Source organism: Boleophthalmus pectinirostris, unplaced genomic scaffold (genome assembly GCF_026225935.1).
Source record: "Boleophthalmus pectinirostris isolate CB_2022bp ecotype Guang Dong unplaced genomic scaffold, ASM2622593v1 HiC_scaffold_6, whole genome shotgun sequence".
NCBI classification, from domain to species: Eukaryota; Metazoa; Chordata; class Actinopteri; order Gobiiformes; family Gobiidae; genus Boleophthalmus; species Boleophthalmus pectinirostris.
In genome coordinates this window covers 10,957,261-10,981,000 of record NW_026571447.1, presented here as the reverse complement: position 1 = coordinate 10,981,000, position 23,740 = coordinate 10,957,261, and the positions used below count along the sequence as shown (strand labels likewise).

At 36.8% G+C, this 23,740-nt stretch overlaps 2 protein-coding genes across 2 annotated transcripts; both read left to right on the top strand.

Annotated features, from left to right (window-relative positions):
• The first annotated feature begins 412 nt into the window (after positions 1–412).
• Positions 413–6,315, top strand: etfb (electron transfer flavoprotein subunit beta). Its single transcript, XM_020927348.2, has 7 exons — positions 413–572; positions 1,873–2,031; positions 3,078–3,236; positions 3,324–3,386; positions 4,423–4,581; positions 5,022–5,231; positions 5,926–6,315. Exons 1-6 carry the CDS (start codon positions 519–521, stop codon positions 5,190–5,192), a joined length of 765 nt encoding a protein of 254 aa, XP_020783007.1. The 5' UTR covers positions 413–518; the 3' UTR covers positions 5,193–5,231; positions 5,926–6,315.
• A 436-nt stretch (positions 6,316–6,751) lies between these two features.
• On the top strand, positions 6,752–19,877 carry vsig10l (V-set and immunoglobulin domain containing 10 like). The gene is made up of 12 exons (XM_020927349.2): positions 6,752–6,902; positions 7,323–7,652; positions 9,461–9,733; positions 11,077–11,343; positions 13,346–13,585; positions 14,629–14,901; positions 15,951–16,043; positions 17,709–17,933; positions 18,633–18,749; positions 19,217–19,251; positions 19,608–19,700; positions 19,774–19,877. The coding sequence occupies exons 1-12, from the start codon at positions 6,836–6,838 to the stop codon at positions 19,846–19,848; spliced, it is 2,088 nt and encodes a 695-aa protein (XP_020783008.2). The 5' UTR covers positions 6,752–6,835; the 3' UTR covers positions 19,849–19,877.
• Positions 19,878–23,740: the final 3,863 nt, after the last annotated feature.

Sequence of the window (23,740 nt, the reverse complement as noted above, 5' to 3'; positions counted from 1 at the left end):
ATATGACTTTTAATGTTAAGGAATATGCTATGTCAGGTTTGACTCTGAAGGAAAAAAGGCTAATTATAAAGCGGGATCAAACTCATCCCTTTAATCCACGCGAACTTTGCCCTACACTCAGCGGAACCTTTCACAAGTTACGTTATTGTTTATGATCCATATACATGAAACACATTCTGTTACGAAAAGCATGGCTATATTTAAACCAATATACGGACATCATACTAAATGACACGATAGAAATAAACAGCTTTGATTTTATTCAGACAATTTTATATTATTTTGTGATGTTTATAATGCATAGTTTCATTCAGGAGAACAGGTTCCGTTATGATTGACAAGTACTTAGCCAATCAGAAAGTTGAGCGTGCTTTCATACTTATCGCTGATTGGCTGAAACTGTGGGCGGTCCCTGTAGAGCCCTCACCTGTGTAACTGTGAAAACCGTCCGTCTCGTCCTCCTTGGGTGAAGGTTTCATTGCGGTGACTGTAACGTTGGCTGCTGCAACACTTGCAGGATGTCTGGCCGTGTTCTTGTCGGGGTCAAGCGTGTGATTGATTATGCAGTTAAGGTATAGCTGTTTAACTTATTAATCGTGTGTTTTATTATGATTTGACATGTGATTGTTCAATGAATTGACCTCACTTCTCGAGTAATGCTAGCAGACGCTAACCGGCTAAACGCCACTTTTCAATTCGCCTTTTTGACATGTTTACTTTTCACTCAGAACAGAATGCATTACTTCTTCTAATCATCAGTGATTGCAGCGGTTTAGTTACATATTCTTTGCATTCTATCAAAATCAGTCCAAGCAGAAAACCACAACTCCAGAGATCATGCCATACAATGGAAACAATACAGCAGATCTTTACAGTCTGACATTTGTGTGTTCTTGTAAAGCGTCTTAGTTTTTACCTGTTTCCATCTCGATCCCTCCTGCTCCAGCTGCCCACAGCAGGATTTGGACAGGGTTGCCTTTGTCAACACCTGACTTGAACTCTGAATACTGATAGGCTGTTGGCTACTACTCTACTCTTTCGTATATTCAGCTAAATGTATAATGACTATTACAATAATTTATTTAATACTTAAAAAACATAATGGATCTACTGATAATATATATATATATATATATATATATATATATATATATATATATATATATATATATATATATATATATATATATATATATATATATATAAGCTCTTGTGTCAGTGAGGGCTTTACATGCATGAAAACATGTCATGGTATTTACAAGCATATCTCAAAACCAGTTGAAACATGTAGGTCTATCTTTTATATGATAAACAGAACATATTTACTTACTACTTATATTATGCGTCACAGAGCCCAGCAAATAACAGACTCCTTTTCCCCCAGTGTCTGTACATGTAACATGAAAACTACACAAAGACATTTCCTGTTCTGTTTTTTGTATATTATAATGATACTTAACATATTTTGATATGTGAGATATTGCTGTAGAGAATATAGAAGATAAACAATAATATTGTGACTAATTTATGCTACTGACACAATAACTCTTAACACCCAAACAAACTATTGTAAATGTGAAATATTGTGTAAAAAACAAAAACAAAACTTGAGGTACAATAAATAAGTAGCAGCAGAGTGAAACACTTTAGCAGTTAGTTTGATTGATTTATAATGTCATAAATGTAATTTAATCAACTCTCTACACCTCAAATCTATCATAGTGCTGAAAAATAACACAGATACCCCACAACTACAAAGAAAATGACCCCTGATAAATATTGACCCCCAAAAGTTACTGCATAATATTATCTGTAGTGTATTGAATGATAATTTTCATGACTGGCCTAATGATTTATTTTTACTCCCCTTAGATCCGAGTGAAGCCCGACAAAAGTGGTGTAGTCACGGATGGCGTTAAGCATTCGATGAACCCCTTTTGTGAGATCGCTGTGGAGGAGGCGGTCAAACTCAAGGAGAAGAAGCTCATTAAAGAAGTGGTGGCTGTCAGCTGTGGGCCCCAGCAGGCACAGGTGGGCACTTCTCATTTTGGATCACTTTTATCTTTGTCACTTTTGGTTATTTTTGTAGATACCGATAAGGTCAGGACCAATTATGAAGTCCCTTGAGTATGAAAAATGTGACTGCAGGGGAAAATGATCAGCTAATGAACTGCAAAGTCCCATCTGTTTTATTGATCAATTATATTAGATAGAGCCCCTGAGCGATGTTAAAATGACACTTTTATCATAATATAAGAAACCTGTCTTACCAACTTTTAATAAAATATGTACAGCATATCGCCTCCTAGCATAGGAACTGCAAAATTGAGTTTTCTTACTCTCCAGACTAGTGCTGTCACAATGATAAAGCCTCAAACTCTTCAATACTAAGGAGTAGACTCGATACTGAATACCAATAACACGATGATAGTGAAAAACATTCTTGATTTAGATGATAGAATTTTCATTTTCAACATTAAATCATAGTGCTATACGTATCCATGTCGTCCAGGTAGGTTCCATAGTGGTCCATGGGTGCATACTAGTCTATGTGGTCGTAAACTTGTTCTGATACAGCTCAAGTTCATTCTAAAGCTATTTAGATAAGGTTAGTTTCTGTCTTGTGATAGTGGCTTTTTTAATATTGATACCTGCTGAAATTAATCTAGTTTCAGTATTATCTGATTTTCAATATTTTTGACAACCCTACTCCAGATCCTGCTGCATATGTAGGTGGTCCTTCCTTGGCCAATAATAATTAAAAAAAAACAAAACTACACAACCCGCCCCAGTCATCTTTCTGATATCCGGCAGTTTTGAAGCAGTGCCTAGTGCAATTATCGTATGAGACTAACAATATTGTACTTTGGGTGACCTCTTACATCAGATCTTATCAGTTATCAGTATTTTAATACACAAACCATACACAAGAGCTGAACTAAAATGTATTTGTTTTTCATTTTATAGATTGGTCAAATGAAAAAAGCAAAAAATAAATTGATGTGAGTTGATATTTCCCTTTGGCATCCCTATTATACCAGCAATGATTCTACTGTATGTTTTGTGGTCCCGTTCAGGAGACCATCCGTACAGCTCTGGCCATGGGCGCAGACAGAGGGATCCATGTAGAAGTCACTGGAAAAGACTACGAAAACCTCGGACCTCTGCAGGTGTCAAAGATCTTCGCCGCTCTTGCCAAAAAGGAGGAGGCTCAGCTCGTCATTCTCGGAAAACAGGTGAAGAGTTATTCAGATTCAGTCTGTGTCCTAATATGGCAAAGTACATATTTAACAGATATTTTAAATATTTTTTTTCTATCTTAGGCAATTGACGATGACTGTAACCAGACAGGTCAGATGACAGCAGCTCTTTTGGACTGGCCTCAGGTAATAAATTCCTATTGTTATTTTAATTACAAAGTTATAATTTATGCATCATTTATATTTAAAGAACAGTTCTCATAGTGGGTGCTTTACTATGCAAAGAGACATGCTACAAAGTTTTAGTAAAGGTAATTCCAGATGGTTCTCCTGACATTTGATAATTCAGTAAATAAGTAACATCTGGCAAATATGTCCTCCCTTTTGATATCAAGGAAACTGCAAAATAACTTGGCAGTTTAAGTGTTTGCTCCTCCTGTGAAATGTCAGACTATTGCTTTTACTTTAGACCTGTGGTAAACTGAATATGAAAGACTAGAGGGGGTCAGTTTAGGCCAGCCAGAGTTGGATAAAACTCCTGCATTGTGGGTCAAAGGTCACCTGAAGTAATGGATTCCAAGCAGCATTACAATAAAAAAATTAAAATAAATAAACATAAATAAATACGTAAATCTCACTGTTGCAGTTATAATTATGAGTTTCAAATTGTGTTGTTTTGAATAGAATAGGATTATTTTTACTTTAGTTTTTTAGGGTAGTTGTGCAATGTTTTTTTCTGTAGTACTCTTTTTAGCCAGTAGATGGTGGTAAATGACCACTAACCTTTTAACGGCTAACACTGTTTACCTTTTTTTTTTTTTTTTTTTTTTTTTAACCAAAATACTGTCAACAAAGATCAATTAAAGCGCTGTATTCAATATTTAATTCTGTCAATCAAAGTTAATATTTGTCTTTGTGGTGACTGAATTGATTTGCTTAAAATGTTCCACAATAAATGGTCAGCAGGTAAAACCACCAGGCAGCGCTATAGGTCACAGGCCACATTCTATGGAGTGTTTTTGTTTCAATCACAGTGAGAGTGCATGTTTTTTTATGTATTTTTGAGTAATAAAAATGCATATAATTCAAGAAATGAAAGATGGATACGTTTAATGCCATACTGTGGAACAAAAACATCAACATCTCCATGGAGACAAGCACCAAAAAAGGTTACATAGTGATGTTTTTAGACACTAAATCGTTTTTCAAATGTCCGTTACAGGGAACATTTGCATCAGAGGTGACACTGGAAGGAGACAAAATGAAGGTGGTGAGAGAAATTGATGGTGGCCTGGAAACTATTAAAATCAACACACCTGCAGTGGTGACAGCCGATCTCCGACTCAACACGCCCAGATACGCAACTCTGCCCAACATCATGGTAAGTAAAGCTTTTTAGTGTAAAATATGACACAGTAATTTATTCCAATACTTGTAATATCAAAGGCACTGTGTAACTTTTTCTGATGGAGCATGAGTCAGATGCTTTTCTCTATGTAAATATTATTATTTTGTCTGGAATGTTTCACAGTATGGTGTGAAACCTTTCTTTCATGAGACCAAACCAAAACAAGTTATTTGTCAGATCTATGGAGAGGCAAACCCAGTTACAGTCACAATGTCTGTTTTTCTAGGTATTTGTGAGCTATAAAACCACCTGTAATTGAATAAATGTAAAGTAGAGCTGTTTAATGTCATACTGTGGAACATTTCAGGCAGAGCAATGACATCTCCATGGAAACAAGCAGGTGACGGACCCCCAACCAAAAAGTTACATACTGTATCTTTTTAAAAAACATTTTCTTTCCATTTTATTTTCAGAAAGCCAAGAAAAAGAAGATCGCCAATGTGAAGCCAGCAGACCTCGGGGTGGATGTGGCCCCACGGTTGGAGGTGCTCAAAGTGGAAGAGCCTCCGCAGAGAGAGGCTGGAGTGAAGGTGGAGACCGTGGAAGACCTGGTGGCCAGACTCAAGGACACAGGGAGGATATAGACTGAAGAAACACAGACAGCAGAGCCATGAAACTCAAGGGTGAGGACTTTGGGAGATTTTACAACATTATTAGACATTTTAATAGAGATTTTATCTTCAGTTCTGAATGGCTAACATAATCCTTTCACTAGCCCATTTACAACCTAGTAATAATTTTGCATGTTAATTGTTATTAGGTCCTTTTATTTCAAACTGTATAGAATAAGACCTGAATTCCAATTTATTGAACATTTCCATTTTCTTAATTTATTTTTTTTACCCCATTGTCAGACGTTACTTTTCAATAGCATAATATGTTTGTAAATTAAAAACTAAATTCTATTAAATTAAACTGCATAAGTCACATATGCTGGATTCCATTTTAATTCTGTAGATATGGCATTGTGCTGAAATCAAGTGTAATAATATTTTTTAATAAAATGTCATTTGTTTTAGAAGTATCAGTCTCTGTAGTAATCTCCAATATTTTCAATAATAATTTATACTAAGCAAAAATGGATACCTAAAGAAGTCAAACTGGGCCTGCAGACTTGAGTACATTATTTAATAATATTTCTTTGTGGAACTACAGTTTTGTCTCCGGGCAAGGCAAACCAATTACCCTCTTTAATTGCAGTGTTCTTTCTCATCTTTGTTCTCTTATCTCATTGTTCCACTACTTTATGAATTAATGTTTTATACGTGTCTGTAATCGTAGCCTGAGGACTAACTTGTATTTGTGTGTCCATTTCAGAGCCTGATTCCTGAGGTGATGAAGAGGAGTACTGAGAAACACTGCCCAGCAGCAGATCCAGACAGTCTCAAGAGGGCCATCATGTTGTTGTAGATTGCAATTACATCTGTAGCATTGATGTATGGATGGCTTAAGTGGATTCTAACAATCTATAGGCAATAACTCTAACCAGAAATGTCTTTTACCTGTATATCTGTAGTACATGTAAAGAGGTACTTTGTATGTGCATGCCTTTTGTAAATATAAACTGGAATCCAAAAAAAATTAAATTAAATTAAACGGTAGTGTGTCTCAGTACAAAAACAGGAAAGGTTTTACCATAAGCGCCTCAAATCTTTGTTGATTGTACAGTGTATTACCATAATAAATAAATACAGTTTTTCATATCCATATTGAGATTGTTGTGGTTTTCTTTGTATTTTGTAATACTTGTGACACAGAAGGCTGCACTAAGTAACTTTAGTGATTTAGCATAACTGCAACGAATTTGTTTGACTTGGCCTTATTCCGTGGAAATTGATAAATTTAATGCCATACTGTGGAACATTCCGGGCAAAACAACAATAGCTCCATGGAGACGAACTGGTGGCGGATCCTTCTCAAGAAAGTTACCAAGTGCATCTTCAAGGAAGCCTCATATTTAGTATTATGGATATTAAAAGTGAAGAATTTGACGATTTTGTTACTCCTGCGCTGAAGTTATTGGGGCGGGGTCTACGTTACGCACGTAGCTCGAGTGCCCGTAGGTTCCACCTGTTCACCCTGTGCGCCTGCTGCTGTCTGGAGAAAAACGACAAGACGCACCTTACGAGTGCCGATTTGGAATATTGACCTCTGTAGCACTTCACGTGTCGTGTCGCGCTCCAGGCACGTTTACACTTAATTGGCTAATGTTCCTGTATCTGTTATAATGACACTGCAGAATGACGGACTTTATGGTGTTTTGGTTTGCGTTTTACTTACTCTTCAGCCTCAAGGTAACTTCCAAACTTATTTTATTTTTGTGCGTAAACCCCGCATGGAGTCATTACGAATATAAATTAGAGAAAACTGTAGAGCCAATTTGTCGTTTCTTTTTAATACGTTTTGGAAGACTTAAAATCTTCAAATAAACGGTTTACTGGCAATACTAGAATTGCTGTAGGATCCCGTCTTGGTAAAACAAACCCACTATGATGGGAAAAGCTTTAATGACGTCAAAGGAATTGGCTACAGCATAGGTTGGGAGGTTGGGATCTTTACATTAGCTGTCTTTTTTAAAATAGATATAACCTACATTTTATCACAATACCAAAATACCAACGTGTTTTTATTTGTAGTTGTAGATTACGCTGGTTTTCAGACTAAGTCATGTGAAGTAATATATAACAAACATATAACATATATTACCTCTGCAGGCTGCCTCTGTGTGCTGGAGCTAAGTGCGGCTGGACCTACACAGAACAGTGCTTTAGTGGGGGACACTGTGACTCTGGCTGTGTCCTACAGTGGAGCCTCTAACCCAGCTGTCATCTGGAAGAAAGACCTTCACCCTGTGGTCACCTGGATTATAAACTCCATTACTCCTCCAGACATAGACCCCAGCATGTCCAACGTGCTAGATGTCAACAGCAATGGTTCCCTTGTGTTTGTGAACGTGACTCTGGACTACACAGACCGCTACAATGTGGAGATGACCAAGGCTGGACAGACCACGGTCACACTAAGCTTCAATCTCACTGTCTATGGTCTGTATTAGGTTTACATATTTCCCCAGTGTATAAACTATTCATATTCATCTCTATTGACAGAAAACTAATGTAATATTGTGTTTTAGACTGAATCATTTAAGATTACTAGTTACACGAGAGAAAATAAAACAAACACACACCCACTCCTGAAGCTTTAAACTCAAAGCTCAGTGGTTTATACTGGCTATATACAGTAGATGTAGTATTTGCCTTCAGTATCTTACCTCTGTGCAGCAGATCTGAGGGCTCTGATGAACTGAACTCCTGTTTACACACTCAAAAAGTCAATGCTGCAGGAAACAGAAGAACTCTGAGCATACCTGTTTATTCACTATTTGGACATGATAATGAGGCAGAGAAGGGACCAATGTAACAATTGTAACGTTGAAATGCGACTTAATTTGCACTTCACCAATTACTTTATATAATTTAGAGTTGGGAAGTAACTAAAAACATCTACTGAGAATACATATTCAGAATACACATTTTGAGTAACTATTCAGGTACAGTTACTGTTTTATATAATTTAAATGCAACTCAGTGTAAAAGTATTCTGTATGCAGAATATAGTACTGTGATTGGACGATGTAAAGGAAGGCGCTACACAATACATTTTAATTCAGTATTCTGTAACTAAATACATATTGTATACAATAAATACTGAAGTATTCTTCCCATCACTGCATATATTTTACATGTGTATTCAGTGTTGGTTCTAGGAAATTGAAATATCATGAGTAAGACTTTGAGTAAACAGACCTGCAGTTATGTTTGTATTCTGTTTACTGTCACGGCCATAACATTTACAGAACATGTAATAAAGATGTTCCCTTATCTAAAAATGCATGAAGAGGTTTATGTCATCCATGCATGTTTGAGTATAATCTAGCGACCTCTCCCTCTACCTCGAACCCTCCTTACAGTTAAAAGTATGATTCTGTCCAATGCTCAGCCCACAAGCCTACGTCACCTATGTCCAGTCCACGCGCTGCAATTTTCCATAAATAAACAAAAGCAGGATACAAAACTACACTACAACTCCACAAACCTGATGTGATGTTGAGTAGTTTTATTAGCGGAATGCATGCCAATAATAATGTGGCACTCTAAAGGGGGTGTATGAAGGAGCAGGGCCTTAGAACTTGTAAAATGCATTGATTTTAGGTGGATATATAATTTTCAAATCAGTAAAAGGTCATCTAAATATATAATATGTTATGAGTTCATACCCCATATACTATTATTTTTAAAAATATTAACATTTAAAACATATTAACCTATTCATTGACATTTAAGCTTTGATGGAATGATTGTTGTAAAGTTTAATTTAAGTTATAGAAGTGCAATAATCTTTCCTGTATTACGCATAAGTGACTTTTGTGAGCTTTAAGTCATATTAGAATGTTGTTACCTCATCAGAAACATACCTGGAGTTGTTTGTTTCATTCAAACATGTTCAAGTAATCCTTTATTAATAGTCTGTCTACATCCCCAAAGCACAAAATACTCTGTTCCTATTTATAATGTCATGAAGCGGTAGTTTTACTTTTGATTCAATAGAAATGGCCAATTCAAGGGATCAAAAACAACCATTCTAGAGAGTCTAAAGAAGGTGTATGGAGTTTAAAAACACAGTGGAGCACTTCCTGTATTACCACATGACATCACAAGTGTTTTCTGTTTGAGAGAAGAACTCAGCCTAAATATCTACTATCTATCTAAATGTCTTGCTTGTTGATTGTTGGATTATAGTGTCTTTGTCGCTGTAATTTGACACATTTTCTACCCTGTGTTTTTATCAACAGAGAAGTTTGAGAATGTGACTCTGAGCTTGGAGCCAGATTTGGTGGTGGAAGGAAATGAACGCTTCACCCTGCGGTACACCATGACCAGGGGCGTTGTCAATGAGACCGTGTGGATGTTTAAAGGCGTGGAGATCCAGTCTAACTCCCATTATTCTGTGGAGCAAGAAAGCCTGGTGATCCACGCTCCCAAAAGAACAGACACGGGGCTCTACACACTCACACTGGTCAACCCCTACAGCAGTGTGACATTGCACAGAAACGTCACTATTTTGTGTAAGATTTATTTATTTATTTTATATTTTTTTATTCTGGTAATTGCCATGCTCGCTGCCATCTTCATTCAGTTTTTTTTTTTATTTTGTACGGGGCTGCTGATCTTAACTGCAAAATCAAAGTTCAATACAGACTATAAAGCCATTTTAAAGCCCATAGAATCAGCCCAGTGTTGACTTGAAACGTGAAAATTGCACTTGATATCACACACAAACGAATCTACTTTATGTCATATTTTAGCGCCAAAACTTTTCTCAAGTTCTCACTGAGACAAAAGTGGGTGGGGCCAAATACGGTGCATACTCTTACGGGTCATTACATTTTTAGATGGAGGAGGAGGGGTTTATAAATTCTTCTTAATGGTAAGCCTGTCACGATAACAAATTTTTAAGTTTGATATATTGTTGAAGTAAATACAGACGAAAAACGATAATATGAAAACTAATTCATGCCACTGACACAAAACCCAAGAGCAAATTTCAACCACAAAAACTATTCTAAATCTACGATATTGTTAAAAAATCATGAGTTGCAATAAATAAACAGCAGAATGAAACTATTAGTACTTTATTAGCCTCTGTAAGGAGTTATAGAAGTTATTAATTCCACCTTTTACGACTTAAATGTTATTGTATCGCCAAAATGCTGTAGCCAGGCTGGCGTACCTACCTAGTGCCTCCGCTTAATTTCATTTCTCTCCAGCGACTAGGTCAGGAATCAGAATACACTAGATAGCTGGCAAGAACCCTGGAAGTGCGAGTCCGTGCACCAGCCAATCAGCGAAGAGCCATATATTCTGTGTTGGCAACGATTCACGAGATCGAGGATTTAAAGCCGGAACAAAGAGAATGTTTGGTGAATTTTATCAAGGGGAAAGATGTTATTGCCCTTCTTCCTAAGGGATTTGGGAAAAGTTTAATACTCTAGTTAGCCCTGTTAGCAGCACATTACATACATCACGACCAAATAGCAGCGATAGGTTAAATTAAAAAAAAGTACCCACCTACCGTCGCGCGAACAAATCTTAAAGCTGCGAGGTCAGAATCAGGCTAAAAATACTGTTGTAGCTTCATACAAATGTGCACACAGACACTGAGGGTTAAGGTTCTTGCACAAGATCTGTTTTATCACCGCCAACCTGTGGGCCAGTAGATCTGACAGCTTTCCTTTTTATTAACTTTTTTCATTTATTCTCACAGTGAAGAAAAAATGAAAACTAGCATTTATGTTTTAACTGAATGAGGATGGCCCTTGAAACAAAAAATAATCAACATTCATTAAATTTTGTTAGTGGTATTTCTTCTATGATAATTTTGTACCTTCTTTATGTCTTTTTTACACAGATGGACCAGATGAGCCTGTAGTTACGGTGACCCCAGCCCAGCAGTTTTATGTGTCCGGTACTTCACTTCATCTCTCCTGTAAAGCTGAAGGATTCCCACCTCCCACTGTTCAATGGATGTTTGCTGATGTAATATTAAATGACACTAACGAAGGAATTCTGAATCTGACTGATGTACAGACAAGTCAAAGTGGAGACTATACCTGTGTGGTGGTGAATGCACAAACAAATGCAGAACAAAATAAGAGCGTGACAGTAAAAGTTTATGGTAAGAAAGATTGACACTTCTATTTTATACATTTACATGCTTCAGGGATAACTAATAACTATTAATAATGTATTTTAACATTTCCAAAATCATGTATAGGTTGAGTGATACACAATCTAAAAGGTACTTGTGTTTGCCTGCGTCTACCATGAGTGCGCATTAAAAAAAAAAAAAACTATAATTACAGTATCCGTATTTTTATCCAAATTACATAACTATGTCAAGAGTTACTGTCATTGCGCTGGATTTACACTATTTGCAGGGTTTTAATTGCAAGTTTGGCATGTATTTTGAGTGGACTCTTTGCAGATAGCAGATGGGGCAACAGTAACAGTTGGTATTGTTTTGGTCCACTGATCCAAAGGTTTGAGGTTCAAATCGTATTCTCAACATAAAAATCGTTGGGTGCTCATATCCACTGACCACAGGTTGACAGAGCAATTCTAGCTCTCACAGATGGATACTGTTGTGGGTAAGATGCTTAACCCAGCTTGCGTACACTGGTGCATGAGTGTGTGTGTGAATGGGTGAGTGGTTCCTTGATGAAAAGCTTTTGAGTGCCTTGAAGGTGTCCACGCCTCACCCAGTCCCGCTCCTGCACTCTGTCAAGGTCAGTCAGGACCCGGCATAACACTATAGTGGACTGTAAAGAACAGAAATGGGGTCAGAAATTTGGCTTGTGGAAGTCCCGTACTGTTAATTTATATCCAATATAGCAAATACTGTTAGCCTGATTCATCAGCCGGTTTCACTTCGTAGAACCGTCTGACCTCGCAGTATTAGAATTCATCCGCTCAGTGGTAGGCAGGTACTTTTTTCATTTAACCAGTTGCTGCTATTTGGTTGTGATGTATGTAATGTGCCTCTAACGGGGCTAACTGGTATTTAAGCTTTTCCCAAATCCCATAGGAAGGGCAATAACGTCTTTCCCTTTGATGAAATTCACTAAACATTCTCTTTGTTCCGACTTTAAATCGTCAATCTCGGGAATCGTTGCCAACACAGAATGTATGGCACTTCGTTGATTGACTGGTGCACGGACTTGCACTTCCGGGGTTCTTGCCAGTCATCGTGTTTTCCGATTCCTAACCTGGTCGCTGGAGACAAATGAAATTGAGCGGAGGCAGTAGGTGGTGCCAGCCTGGCTAAAATACTGTAGCTATGGCATCAAATTTATCATGAGACTGTGTAGGTTAAAAACACCTGTAGTACATCAGGCTCATTGGTGGTTAAACTAGATGCAGCAACATTGGCTATGTTTACATGCACAACAAAAATCTAATCATCTGATTTCTGAGTCATCAGATTGTTGAAGTGTCATGTGAACAGTTACATCTGTTGTGAGTAATGTGATGCAGGTTTTGATAAGGAAAATTATGCAAAAAGTGCAAACTACAAAACTACAAAATATCGGCCTGCTTTAGAGATTTAAGGCAGACAGATGCTCCACTAAAAAGTGCAAATATCAGGCAATCACGTATTTGCCAACCAATAAATCTCTAGTCTTCAGATGGTTTTGATGATCAAATGTTTTTTGTACGTGTGAACAGACACCAAAATTAGTATCTGTTTTTTTTGTTTTTTTTGTTTTTTGTTTTTTTTTCTGGAAATGTAAATGTACTCAATGAGTGAAGACTTAGACAAATATAATTTATCCACAGGGGAAATTATTTGGACACAGTAGCTCACACATCACAAAATAATATAATAACAAAGAGTAAAAATGTAAATGGTAAAAATAAATTCAAACTAAGTAGCAAAAATAGCAAGAGACTGGTGTCAAATAAGGCATAATTATATAAATCTATATGTACAATTAAAAATAAAATATAGAAATATAGTAATACAAATATGTCTCAGTTTAATACAAGAGGTCATAAAGAGAAACTATGCAACAATAGACTTCAAGGATGACTGGCGAGTAACTACAGAATGCCCTTTTCTCCAAAACATGATCAGTAATCTTATAACTCATTACATTTCCTCTCTTCCCTGTGTCTAGAAAAACCAAAGGGCAGTCCAGTGTGCTCGGTGAGGTCTTTGTCTGGTGTAGATCTGCAGTATGAGTGTGCGTGGGCTGGAGGAACCCCAGAGGCTGTAGTGTCTTTCCCTGGACTGAACAGCGGCAGTGCCCCAGGACTCCTCAGTCTGAACATGAACGCCACAGAGAGTCTCAATGGAACCCTGATCTCTTGTACGGCATCCCACCCAGTGCAAGAGGGTGTGTGCAACATCACTGCAAGTAAGTGAGGTTTAGTCTTCAAGAGATACAGAAGAGAGAGGGATTGGTTATCAAATTAACTTCAATGTAAAAAGTTTCTCAGCATAGTAAAAAATCACATTCTCTGTGCCATAATTGAGATGTCCCACTAGATAAAAAAAAATCTCAGTTGATTTAAAAAAAAAAAAAGCTTTTGGACAGAATATAGTGCAGATGTTTCCAAAGTCTTAATGCCAATTTAAATTCTGTAAATGAAGCAAAAAAAAATTATGTAAAGTTAAGATTAAGGGACACATATTAATAGCTAATTAATAGTAAAATGCAAAATAAGTGTTTAATTACATCTTTATTAGTGTTTATAAAGTACTCTCAATGCATTTTTGTCTAAGACTGTATTTTAAGAGTACTAACCCATTAACTATTTTCTGCCCATTAAAGTAGTGGAGATTACGATAGATGTTTTTGTGCATACACTGAAATTTTAATAAGCCATAATAAGTAGAAAAAACTGAGGCACTCAAAAAGTACAAAATAATTAAATTCCTTTAATACCGCATGGCAGATAAAGTTAAAATCACGCCAACACATTTCGGCCCTTCATCAGGGCAAATTCCGAGTTTGCCCTGATTTAAAAAAAAATTCTACTTTGTATTTGAGACTGGTCCCTTTGTGCAGAATTGTCCTTGTGTGTACAAGGACAAGGACAATTCTGCATAATTTTTTTTATATCCAAGTAGCACTCCTGCCCCCAAAGTTTTGCAAAGCATTAATAAGTGTTTGATTAATACCAACTAATAGTTAAGTAACAGCTAATTAGCAAACCAATTACCACTTAGTTATCTATTAATATGCGGTCCCTAAACCAAAGTGTTACCTTAATTTCAAACTCAATTTTTTTTTATGCTTGTTGTGTTGACAACAGTTGGCCTTTCATTTATTTTATTGTTTAATTAATTTACTTTTTGTTATTCATTTTTTAAGAGATTTTGTAAAGGGACAATAGTTTTAATTTGCTTTTTTCTTCCTTTAATTTACTTACTTGCTGATTGTCAACTGGTACTCAGCCCCCCCGGTGCCCTTCTTACCCTCTCTGAAATTTGGAGTGAACTCGGACGGTAAGATCAGGGTCACCATCAGCTGTCTGAGCGCTGCGATGCCGGTTTCCGTGGTGTCCTGGCTCAGAGGCACAGAGGCAGTGAGGAATGGGTCATTGCACAGCATCGGCCCCGCACAGCTCACCATCCAGGACTACAACATCGACACCTTCCTCCTTCAGAACTACACCTGCTCCTGCCGCAACCCTCTGGGGGTACAGCGACGCCAAATACAGCTACTGGGTATGGATACATCTTCTGTTTGTATTTTTCACACACACAGATAATCTTGTTAATATCATATTGCAAAATAAAATGTAATTCTGTCACCAGTCAAAGATTTTATAGAGTGAATATGTTTTGCCACAATCCTAATACCTTATTAATTTCTGACCATAGACTATATATAAATTGCTGTGTTCCAAATAGGAAGTGACCACTAGGGCGCTTCTGACTCCAATGGCTCTGGCTCTGGCACTTTGTACTGAAAAATAGTTTCTGTCTGTAACTGCTGCAGTGAGCCTTGTCATTTTGGTCTTAAAATGTTCGTATTAACCCACTCGACAAGATCTTGATGTTTTTATTTAGCTGTTTTGTGTGTAAATAAATTCCTATTCCTAACATAGAATTGGCTCCAGATTCACCCATAACTGCCAGCCCCTGTGAGCTTCATTTGACTGGAGAATGTCACACTCATTTACTCTTTATACAGTCTATGGTTCTGACAGGGTTCTACTTAGTCACTGCCTTATAGCTAAGTAGACTTGAAGAATAGGCTCTTTTCTTCTTCTTCTTCTTCTCATTGTTGTTGTTGTTGTTCTTCTTCTTGTTCTTGTTCTTCTTTTGTTGAGTTATTTCTCTTTTAGTTTAAAGCAACACTGTGCAACTTTCTGGAATTAGCATGTCACCTGTATGATCGCTTGGAATTTTTTGTAAGTTAAGAAGCCTTCCTCCAGGCCATGAGTCAGGTTTGTGGAGATGAAAGCCTGAGTACGGACACGTTTTCCTTGCTTTACAGTGCAATAAAAACATAAACATTTTAAATACATGCTTTTATTTTAGCCTATTTTGTCTACGATGGGGCTTTAACTTGAATTCATCACTCTCCTAATGCACAGCCCATCTCTTTTTAGGTCTCATGTTGCTTGGCACTTGTAATTTAAAAGACTGGCGTCGCTGGTCACATAGAAACAATGGGGCCGTTGACTGGGGCCTAAGTAATACCTGAGATTTCTCTTTCCCTTTATACAAAGCGCTACAGTCTTTGCTCTGACTCTCCCCTCTGTCTGCAGCACCCGCCATCTCCAATTCCAGGCTGCTCACCAACCAGGAGGGCACGGTCGCCACTCTGACCTGGGAAGTCCCGCCCACTTCTGTTGTTACAGGTGAGGGGTCCCTAAGCTCCTGGAAGGTAAAGTTGTGGATAGTTAAAAGTGCATTACGCAGCTTCTCTGGTGGAGGGTCCGTCACCTGCTTGTCACCATGGAGATGTTATTACTTTGGCAGGAATGTTCGATGGTATGACATTAAACACAAGTATCTAGTATTTATTCATCATGGCTATTTCTATTGCTCATACAATATTAGATACAATGATTCTCTCTGTGAATAGGGTTGCCTGCCTGACCTGTAATGCAGCCTATTGTTGAATCCCTCAACATAAATAGGTTTAATTTCTACTGTGGAACATTCTAGACAAAGCAATAACATCTCACTGAAGACAAGTAGGTGGCGCACCCTAATTTAGAAAAGTTACGCAGTGCACCTTTAAGCTGACTCATGGGTACAGGCTTATCTACTGAGAAGTCTGGTTCTAAATCTGTGCCCATCAGCACAAGTGAGGAGGGCTGTTGAAACTGGAAACATCCTGGGAATATGGGGGTGTAAACAAAACAGAGAGTCACGTTTGGAAAACAGAGCCAGTAGTGTGGAGGACAAATGTCAGATATCATTTGTCATGTCTCATTAAAGGAGCTGTATGTAAGATTTTCATTTTCTAAACATGCGCTAAGTATGTCCCCAGATATGAGGTAAACATGTTCAAATCATATTGAAGTTTTACCTGTAACAATTGTAATTCTGATCACAAAAACACTGATCATGTTATCCATATATTTGGTGTTTTGGGTCTTAAAACGATGATCCAAACAGAAAGCAGAATGAGCTTCACATGAATCTCTCATTTGGGTTGTCAGTTTCAATGCTGAAATCCAGTTGGTTTAAACCTGGTTTATACCAGTATGGCATTTAGATGATCTATTATCTAGCATTTAAATTATCTATCTTTGTTAGTATATCGGTTCAGTGAGGAGGAGAACCCACACAGTCTGAATGCATGTTTTTCAGAGTATGAGAAAACACATGTGATTGAAAATGTAAGATGAACATCTGGAATGCCATACTGTGGAACATGCTGCAATCACATCACCATGAGACAAGCATGTGTTTTTCTCCATTTATCAAAAACACATCTGGGTCACATAAACACACAGAGGCAGTTATTTTTCCCCATCTTATTGCAGTCTGTATACTGAAAAGGCTCTGTTTATTTATTTATTTGATTGGGACAGTGCATGTTAAAGGACAGACATGAACACAGACACACAGGATTATAGCTAAAGGTTCATTTCAACCCGTTGTTTAACAACAACAGATTTGACTCCCTCTTCTGGCCATTGTATGCTCTACCAATGATGAAAAACTTTTCTTTTTTAAAATTTTTTTCATGTTTTTATTAGTTATTTGCATAGTCCCTTAAACCTAGATATAGAGGGCACATACAGTTTTTTCTCATTGTCAGTATAAAAACAGGCCATGCCTCATGTGAAAGCTCAGAACAGTAAAGGCTCAGAGTTGTTATCAATACAGGCTATATTTGAATGAACATGTTAACCTCGTACCTTTGGACACAGAAAGGTAATGTTCATGAAATTTAAAATCAAAATCCAACATACAGTTCTTTTAACAACAACCACTCCAGAAAATCTACCCACTGTATTTCTCCCAACATCTAATCCAGCATTAACCGTAACATTGTGTTTTTCTCACAGGGTTCGACATTCAAATGCAGGGGCCAGATCTCATACATTCAAACGATAATGTCTCCAGGGGCACTGGTCGCTCAAATTCATTCCGCACCATTCAGCAGAAGAATGGCTCTGCTCGGTCAGCGGACGTCCTCACCCTAGACCCTGAGGAGAGGTACAAGTTTAGAATCATCCCCAAAGCTCGCTTCACAGCAGGAGAACCATCCAACGAACTGCGAATCGGACCAGGTATGAAAATGGTCAGGAGAAGTTAGGGCTAACTCTTATTTTTCTTAACAAAAATTGAGATCATGTTTAGTCAACATGCTGTTCCACCTTGTGATGTCACAAGGCAGTAGTTTTAAAATTAACAGTAACCTTTTACATTTGTTTAGTAGAGATTGGCAATTCCAGGGCTGAAATTATCCCAATGATTGTAGTGAAAGTGTATGGAGTTTCAAAACATGGTAGAGCACTTCCTGTATCACCACATGACATCACAAGTTGGAACAGAGTGTTTTTAGCTTGAGAGAAAAGCTCAGCTTAAACATGCAGGATTTGTGTGTTAAACATGTGAATGAAACAAAACACAACTCCAGGTATATTTTTGATGAAGAAACGTTACAACACTGATCAGAAAATAGCATAATATGGGCCCTAAAGAGAAGATTTCAAAACTACTTTTAAGAATCCCATGCATTTCAAAATGTTTGTAGAGATCTACAGAATTAGCAGCTTTATGACAAATAAATCATTTCTATGGTTTGCAGAGAACTTCAATTGCTGCAGTTTTTGCCATTTGCTAATTGTAACCATTCAAATTGTGATTTTAATTTAATTGTGATAAATTTTACAAACTTTATTGAGATATATGCATGCTTTTATTTTATATTCATGGTGAAAATGTACTTATTTTAATTTTCATCTGATTATTTTTGTGGTTCTCAGGTGAAGGGTTGAGTGGGTCGGCCATCGCTGGGATTGCAGCTGGGATTCCAGCGGGCTTCTTTCTGCTGCTGATACTGATTGGGATCATCTGTTACCTGATCTACAGAAACAATGACCGTAAGTACAAACTGAAAGACCATTTTAAGTGAGCAGAATGTTTGAAATATCTGCTTAAAGAGACCCATATTACTCTATTTGCTGATCTGTTATAATGTTTTTTTCTCATTAAAAACAAACCCTGCATATTTAGGCTTGAGTTTTTCTCTCAAACAGAAAACACACTGTTCCTCCTTGTGATGTCACGTGGTAATGCATTAAGTGCTCCACTGTGTTTTTAAACGCTTTAAAACTTCACTAGAATCATTTGGATGATTTCAGCCCTGGAATTGTTGATCTCTACTGAACAAGAGGTAAAATGTAGCTGTTGAAAACTATCTCTTCATGACATCATAAAGTGGAATAGAGCATTTTGAGCTAAAGGGTTACTATAAAGAGGTATGTTTTTGAGGAGGTAACAACTTTCCAACTTGACTTAAAGCTCATGAAAATCAATTTTTGTTTTAATGTAACTTTCCTTTTTTCAGGTGAGCAGGCCAGGTATCCAGTATCAACAGACAAGGTGAGATATGTTAACATTATCAAGGATTAAATTTATGCCAGTTTCATAGATAATATTTTATCATTAATTAATTTGAGTAAAATTTGTGCAAGGCTTTATTACTATTTATGTATTATTACAATATGTGTAAAGTCATATAGAGGATTATTCCCAGCCAAGCAACATCATCTTCATGGAGACAAACTTTCAGTTGGTTATATCAACAATTTTGCTTTGCCCTGTGAAGTGACTGCTGTTGTGATTGTGAGGAATACAAAATAAATTGAAAACAGAATTATATATTAGTAATTCAATGTTACAGAATTGAAATTCAGTTAAACTTTTATGATATTTTTTTCTTTTCCTTCTTTTTAAAGGGTGTGAAGACCAAAGCAGAACTGGCCTCTAATAACATCCGAATGGCTGGAGGTCTAAATCATTATAATCCAGATTACAACCGTTTACAAGAGGTACCACACTACTAAAGGAAACTTACATTATTCTGTTCATTATCTGCATTCTAAGTTGTTGTATTTGTTATAGGCCTCTTCTGAGCGCTCCATGGATCTGCCTGCGTTTGTGCCACCTCCTCCAGTCAGAGTTGCTACCACTGTATAAAGCAATATTGTATGTCTTATTCTAAGTTAACTTTTTGTATTTATTGTATGTTTTATTGTTTACTGTATTGCAAATAATTTAATGAGAACTGAATTATTATACTGTCAAAGGGAATTGTCATTATTTAACAAACACCTTAAAATAGATCTTACTTTTCAATTGTCTGTTATTTCTCAAGATAACTTCCTTCTCTTTCAATATGTAATATACTTTTGTCGATATGATGTGCATTTCTTAGGCTTGAGTATTTCATCTGTAGCCAGATTGTGAGCTTTGTTTCTATCAACCTGTTGTTGAATTTGCTTCATGCTGCAGTTCTAGAGGGTAGCCAGCAGAGGGAGCTGTTGTCGTTGAACTGAAAAGCTTCTGAAAACACCAGCCACGTTTAAATTTAAGCTCTTTTTGGGGTTCAGATGACATCGCAACATTTAGATCAATAATATTTAATACAGATGAAGACAACTATAATGGGTATTGTTAAAAAACACTTGTGTACTCTTTATTCCAACATACATAAAGATAATGTATGGTCTGTGTGGACACTGAACACAATATACAATATTTAATAGCTGGAATATTTGTAACTATATAAAAACATGCATCACACACAAAAAAAAATTTAGGCAGGCCTGGGAGATCCAAGTAACAAAAAACAAAAAAAAAACATTCCTTGCATAACTTTGAGGTCGCTCCACATACCACTGGTGTAGTTAGTAATAGAAAGTACTTTTTTTTTTTTTTTTTTAATTCCCTGAGACACTACAATGTAATCATTTGCAATGTAGAGTGTAATCTGTCTCTTGCCCCCCATCAAGAAGAATTAGTTCATCTTAGACTTACACAAAGTTTATTAAGCAACGGAAATTATTCTAGAATCTTTGTATGACACTATTTAGTTTTTTGTTTTTTCATGGATTATAGCTTGTAGACTTCAGCATCAGTATAAAGTTAGAACATATCATCCATGCAGATAGTCATATGTAGGCTATATGGTTTAATCTTTACAGATAATGTTACAGCAACATATTCCAAGTATTTAAGAGTGAGTTTTTAGTATTGTACGTGATTACTGCAGGTGATATGACATGTAATTACAATGTAGTCTGCTTTCTGTGATCTTCATTTGACCAAACCTCACTGCTTTAATATACTGGCCTGTGTGCATTAGACCTGTGCTCAGAAACCTGCCTGAGTCCTACTGACCACACTGAATCAAAGTGCAGCCTCAGCTCTTCCATTGACTGGAGCAGGACTGCAAGCCTCTGCACATCCACAGCTTCCAGAATGCCTCATAGAACAACAGAGTGCCGGACAGTGGAGCAGGCCCTGGGTTGCCAGATTTTCAGAGAGCAAAAAGCGACTCCAGCCATACAAGCCCCAAAGAAGCCCCAAACAGATGCAAGTTGTGTGTCACAGCTGAGCGAGAGCTAATAAGACATGCATATTTTTATTAGAATATTTAACATCAATAACATCATTTAACAGCTTGTATTTCAGTCATTTCTATAGACTGTGTATGGCCATTACTGAGTCTATTAATAGAACTGAAGAAGGTTAAAAGTCATCTTTTTTATGATGTAAAAGTGTCACTCATCAGCAAGCCCAAAAACGCAACTTTCAATTTGCAAGCAAGAATTTGTATGAATCTTCTACTGTTTCCTTATTGTATTGCCTCAAAGCATCCAAAAAAAGTGCTATATAAGTTTGATGTATTATTATAATAAAGCAGCTTTCCAAAAAACAAGCCCAAAGTCGATATGAAGACAGAGACTTGGAGCAGTCCACGTCCAGGACCTGTACCTCCAACCAAAAAACTGAACCAACCCCACAACCAAGAGGCAGAAAGTAACTACTTGTGAATACTCATGTTACTGTTATTGTATAGATTTTTTGTGGTAATTGTACTTTTTTAGTAGGTTTTTAAACTTGAACTTGTAACTGAGCATACATCTAACCATGCAATTGTAATTAGTTACATTTTGAAGGTGACACTTCAAGTGAAGAGGGACAACATTTACAGATATCAACTTCTTCTTCAGGAACTTTAGATTTAAATTTCTTGCTTAATTTAGTTTACATATTAGATACAAAAACGTTTCTTTGTCTTATATTTATTACTTGAGTAAATCAGGGCTTACTGAAATTTGACCCATTTTGCCTCTTTTTTAAAATTAAAACTTTAATAAACCAGACTTGGACTTAGATATCAACAAATCCATCTGAATGATCCATTAAAAAACGTAATTTTTCTATAAAATACAGATCTAAAAAAACTGCTAAAAATAATAAATAATAAGGCTAAAATTGTGATAAAAAGTAACTTTAATGTGTACACTGAGTAGTGTTTTTCATGTATACTTTTATTTATTTTTTTTTTTACATTTTTGCTTTTAAAATACAATAGTAATGTTATGTATGAGAGGAACACACAAAGTACAATTTTGGCAGCAGTACTTGAGTTAATTTTTAGCCATGTAACTGTACTATACAAGGCCTGTCACGAAAACAAACTTTGAAACATGATATATTGCTACAGATATATAGCAATAAGCAGTAGTATTGAAACTACTTTATTCCTTTGACACAATTAAAAATAAAGCAGGATAATTACAGGAAACAATTTAAAATACAGAATCATTGCAAAACATGAGCTACACAAAGAACCATCAAATAGTCCTGGACGTTCCTTTTTCATGCTTTACAGCTCAAATCTTACCATATTACATAAATAAATTGCAGAAACCTCCCCACTATTGCAACAAAATATACACATGATAAATACTGAGCCCAAAAATACATTGTTCTCGCTTTTATAATGGTGGTTTTCAGATTCCACAATGTGATGATGTCTACTCCCAGAGCCAGATTTCCCTGTTCATTACATTGTACATTACCATGAAATATTGAAAAAGTAAAGCCACAAATATTGAACCTGATCATTTCTAGAACTGTCTCGACACGTAAACTCACTCATTACAACAATAATCTGCATTTTAACTATATTCATTTTGGTGGAGGGTCTGTTGTCCCGGGGCCCAGGGTTTTAGGGACCCAGAACTGGATCCTTAGCCTGTTAATTTATTCATTTTAATATGGGGGCCCATGCAAGCTGTCTTGCCCCGGGCCCCCAAATTTCTGTTGACGGGCCTGGATATATAAAAAATTACATGTTATCTTAAATTATCAATCTGAATCTGTTAGGCCCCCTTTTATTTGTGTATGTAGGCCTATTTATTTTTTTCCCCCATTCTAAATAAACACTTTAAGTCACTACGTTACGTCACTAATATTATTTTTTTCCATCTTCTTTTCACTGTGGCTTAAGGTAATTTTTCCCATTCCCTTTCTTTTCTTTTGTTTAACCAATTATTAATCTATTTATTATCTTCAATTTTTTCCTCATTATTCTTTTCACCACTGCCACAGCCCACCCACCGGGCCCCACGCCGCACCCCCATGTGTTCCGCTGGTCAATGGGTCACGTGACCCCGGGCCCTCCAGCTCAAGTGCGTGGGGTTTTAAAGGATTTTGCCTCCATCGACAGAAAGTGGAGGGGATAACTTTTTGGAATTCAGCCTAGAACGCTCTCTTTGACACTGGGCGCACTCGAAGCCTGCACCCGGTTCACGCTTTCCTTAAGAGGGTTTGGTAATCCTCGCCACTTCAGGTAAGATGATTCAGATTTCTAAAGATGGCTACCATTAAAAAAAAAAAATAAAATAAAAAAAAGTTGATTTTGTTTATTCTTTATCTATGTAGATTCATTAATCTCACAAAAGGAAAAAAAAATATTTGTACAAGTTTTACCTGCTGCTACTTAAAGGTGCATTGTGTAACTTTAATGGTGGAGCGCCCCTTAAATGGTTTTCTTCATGGAGATGTTATTGCTTTG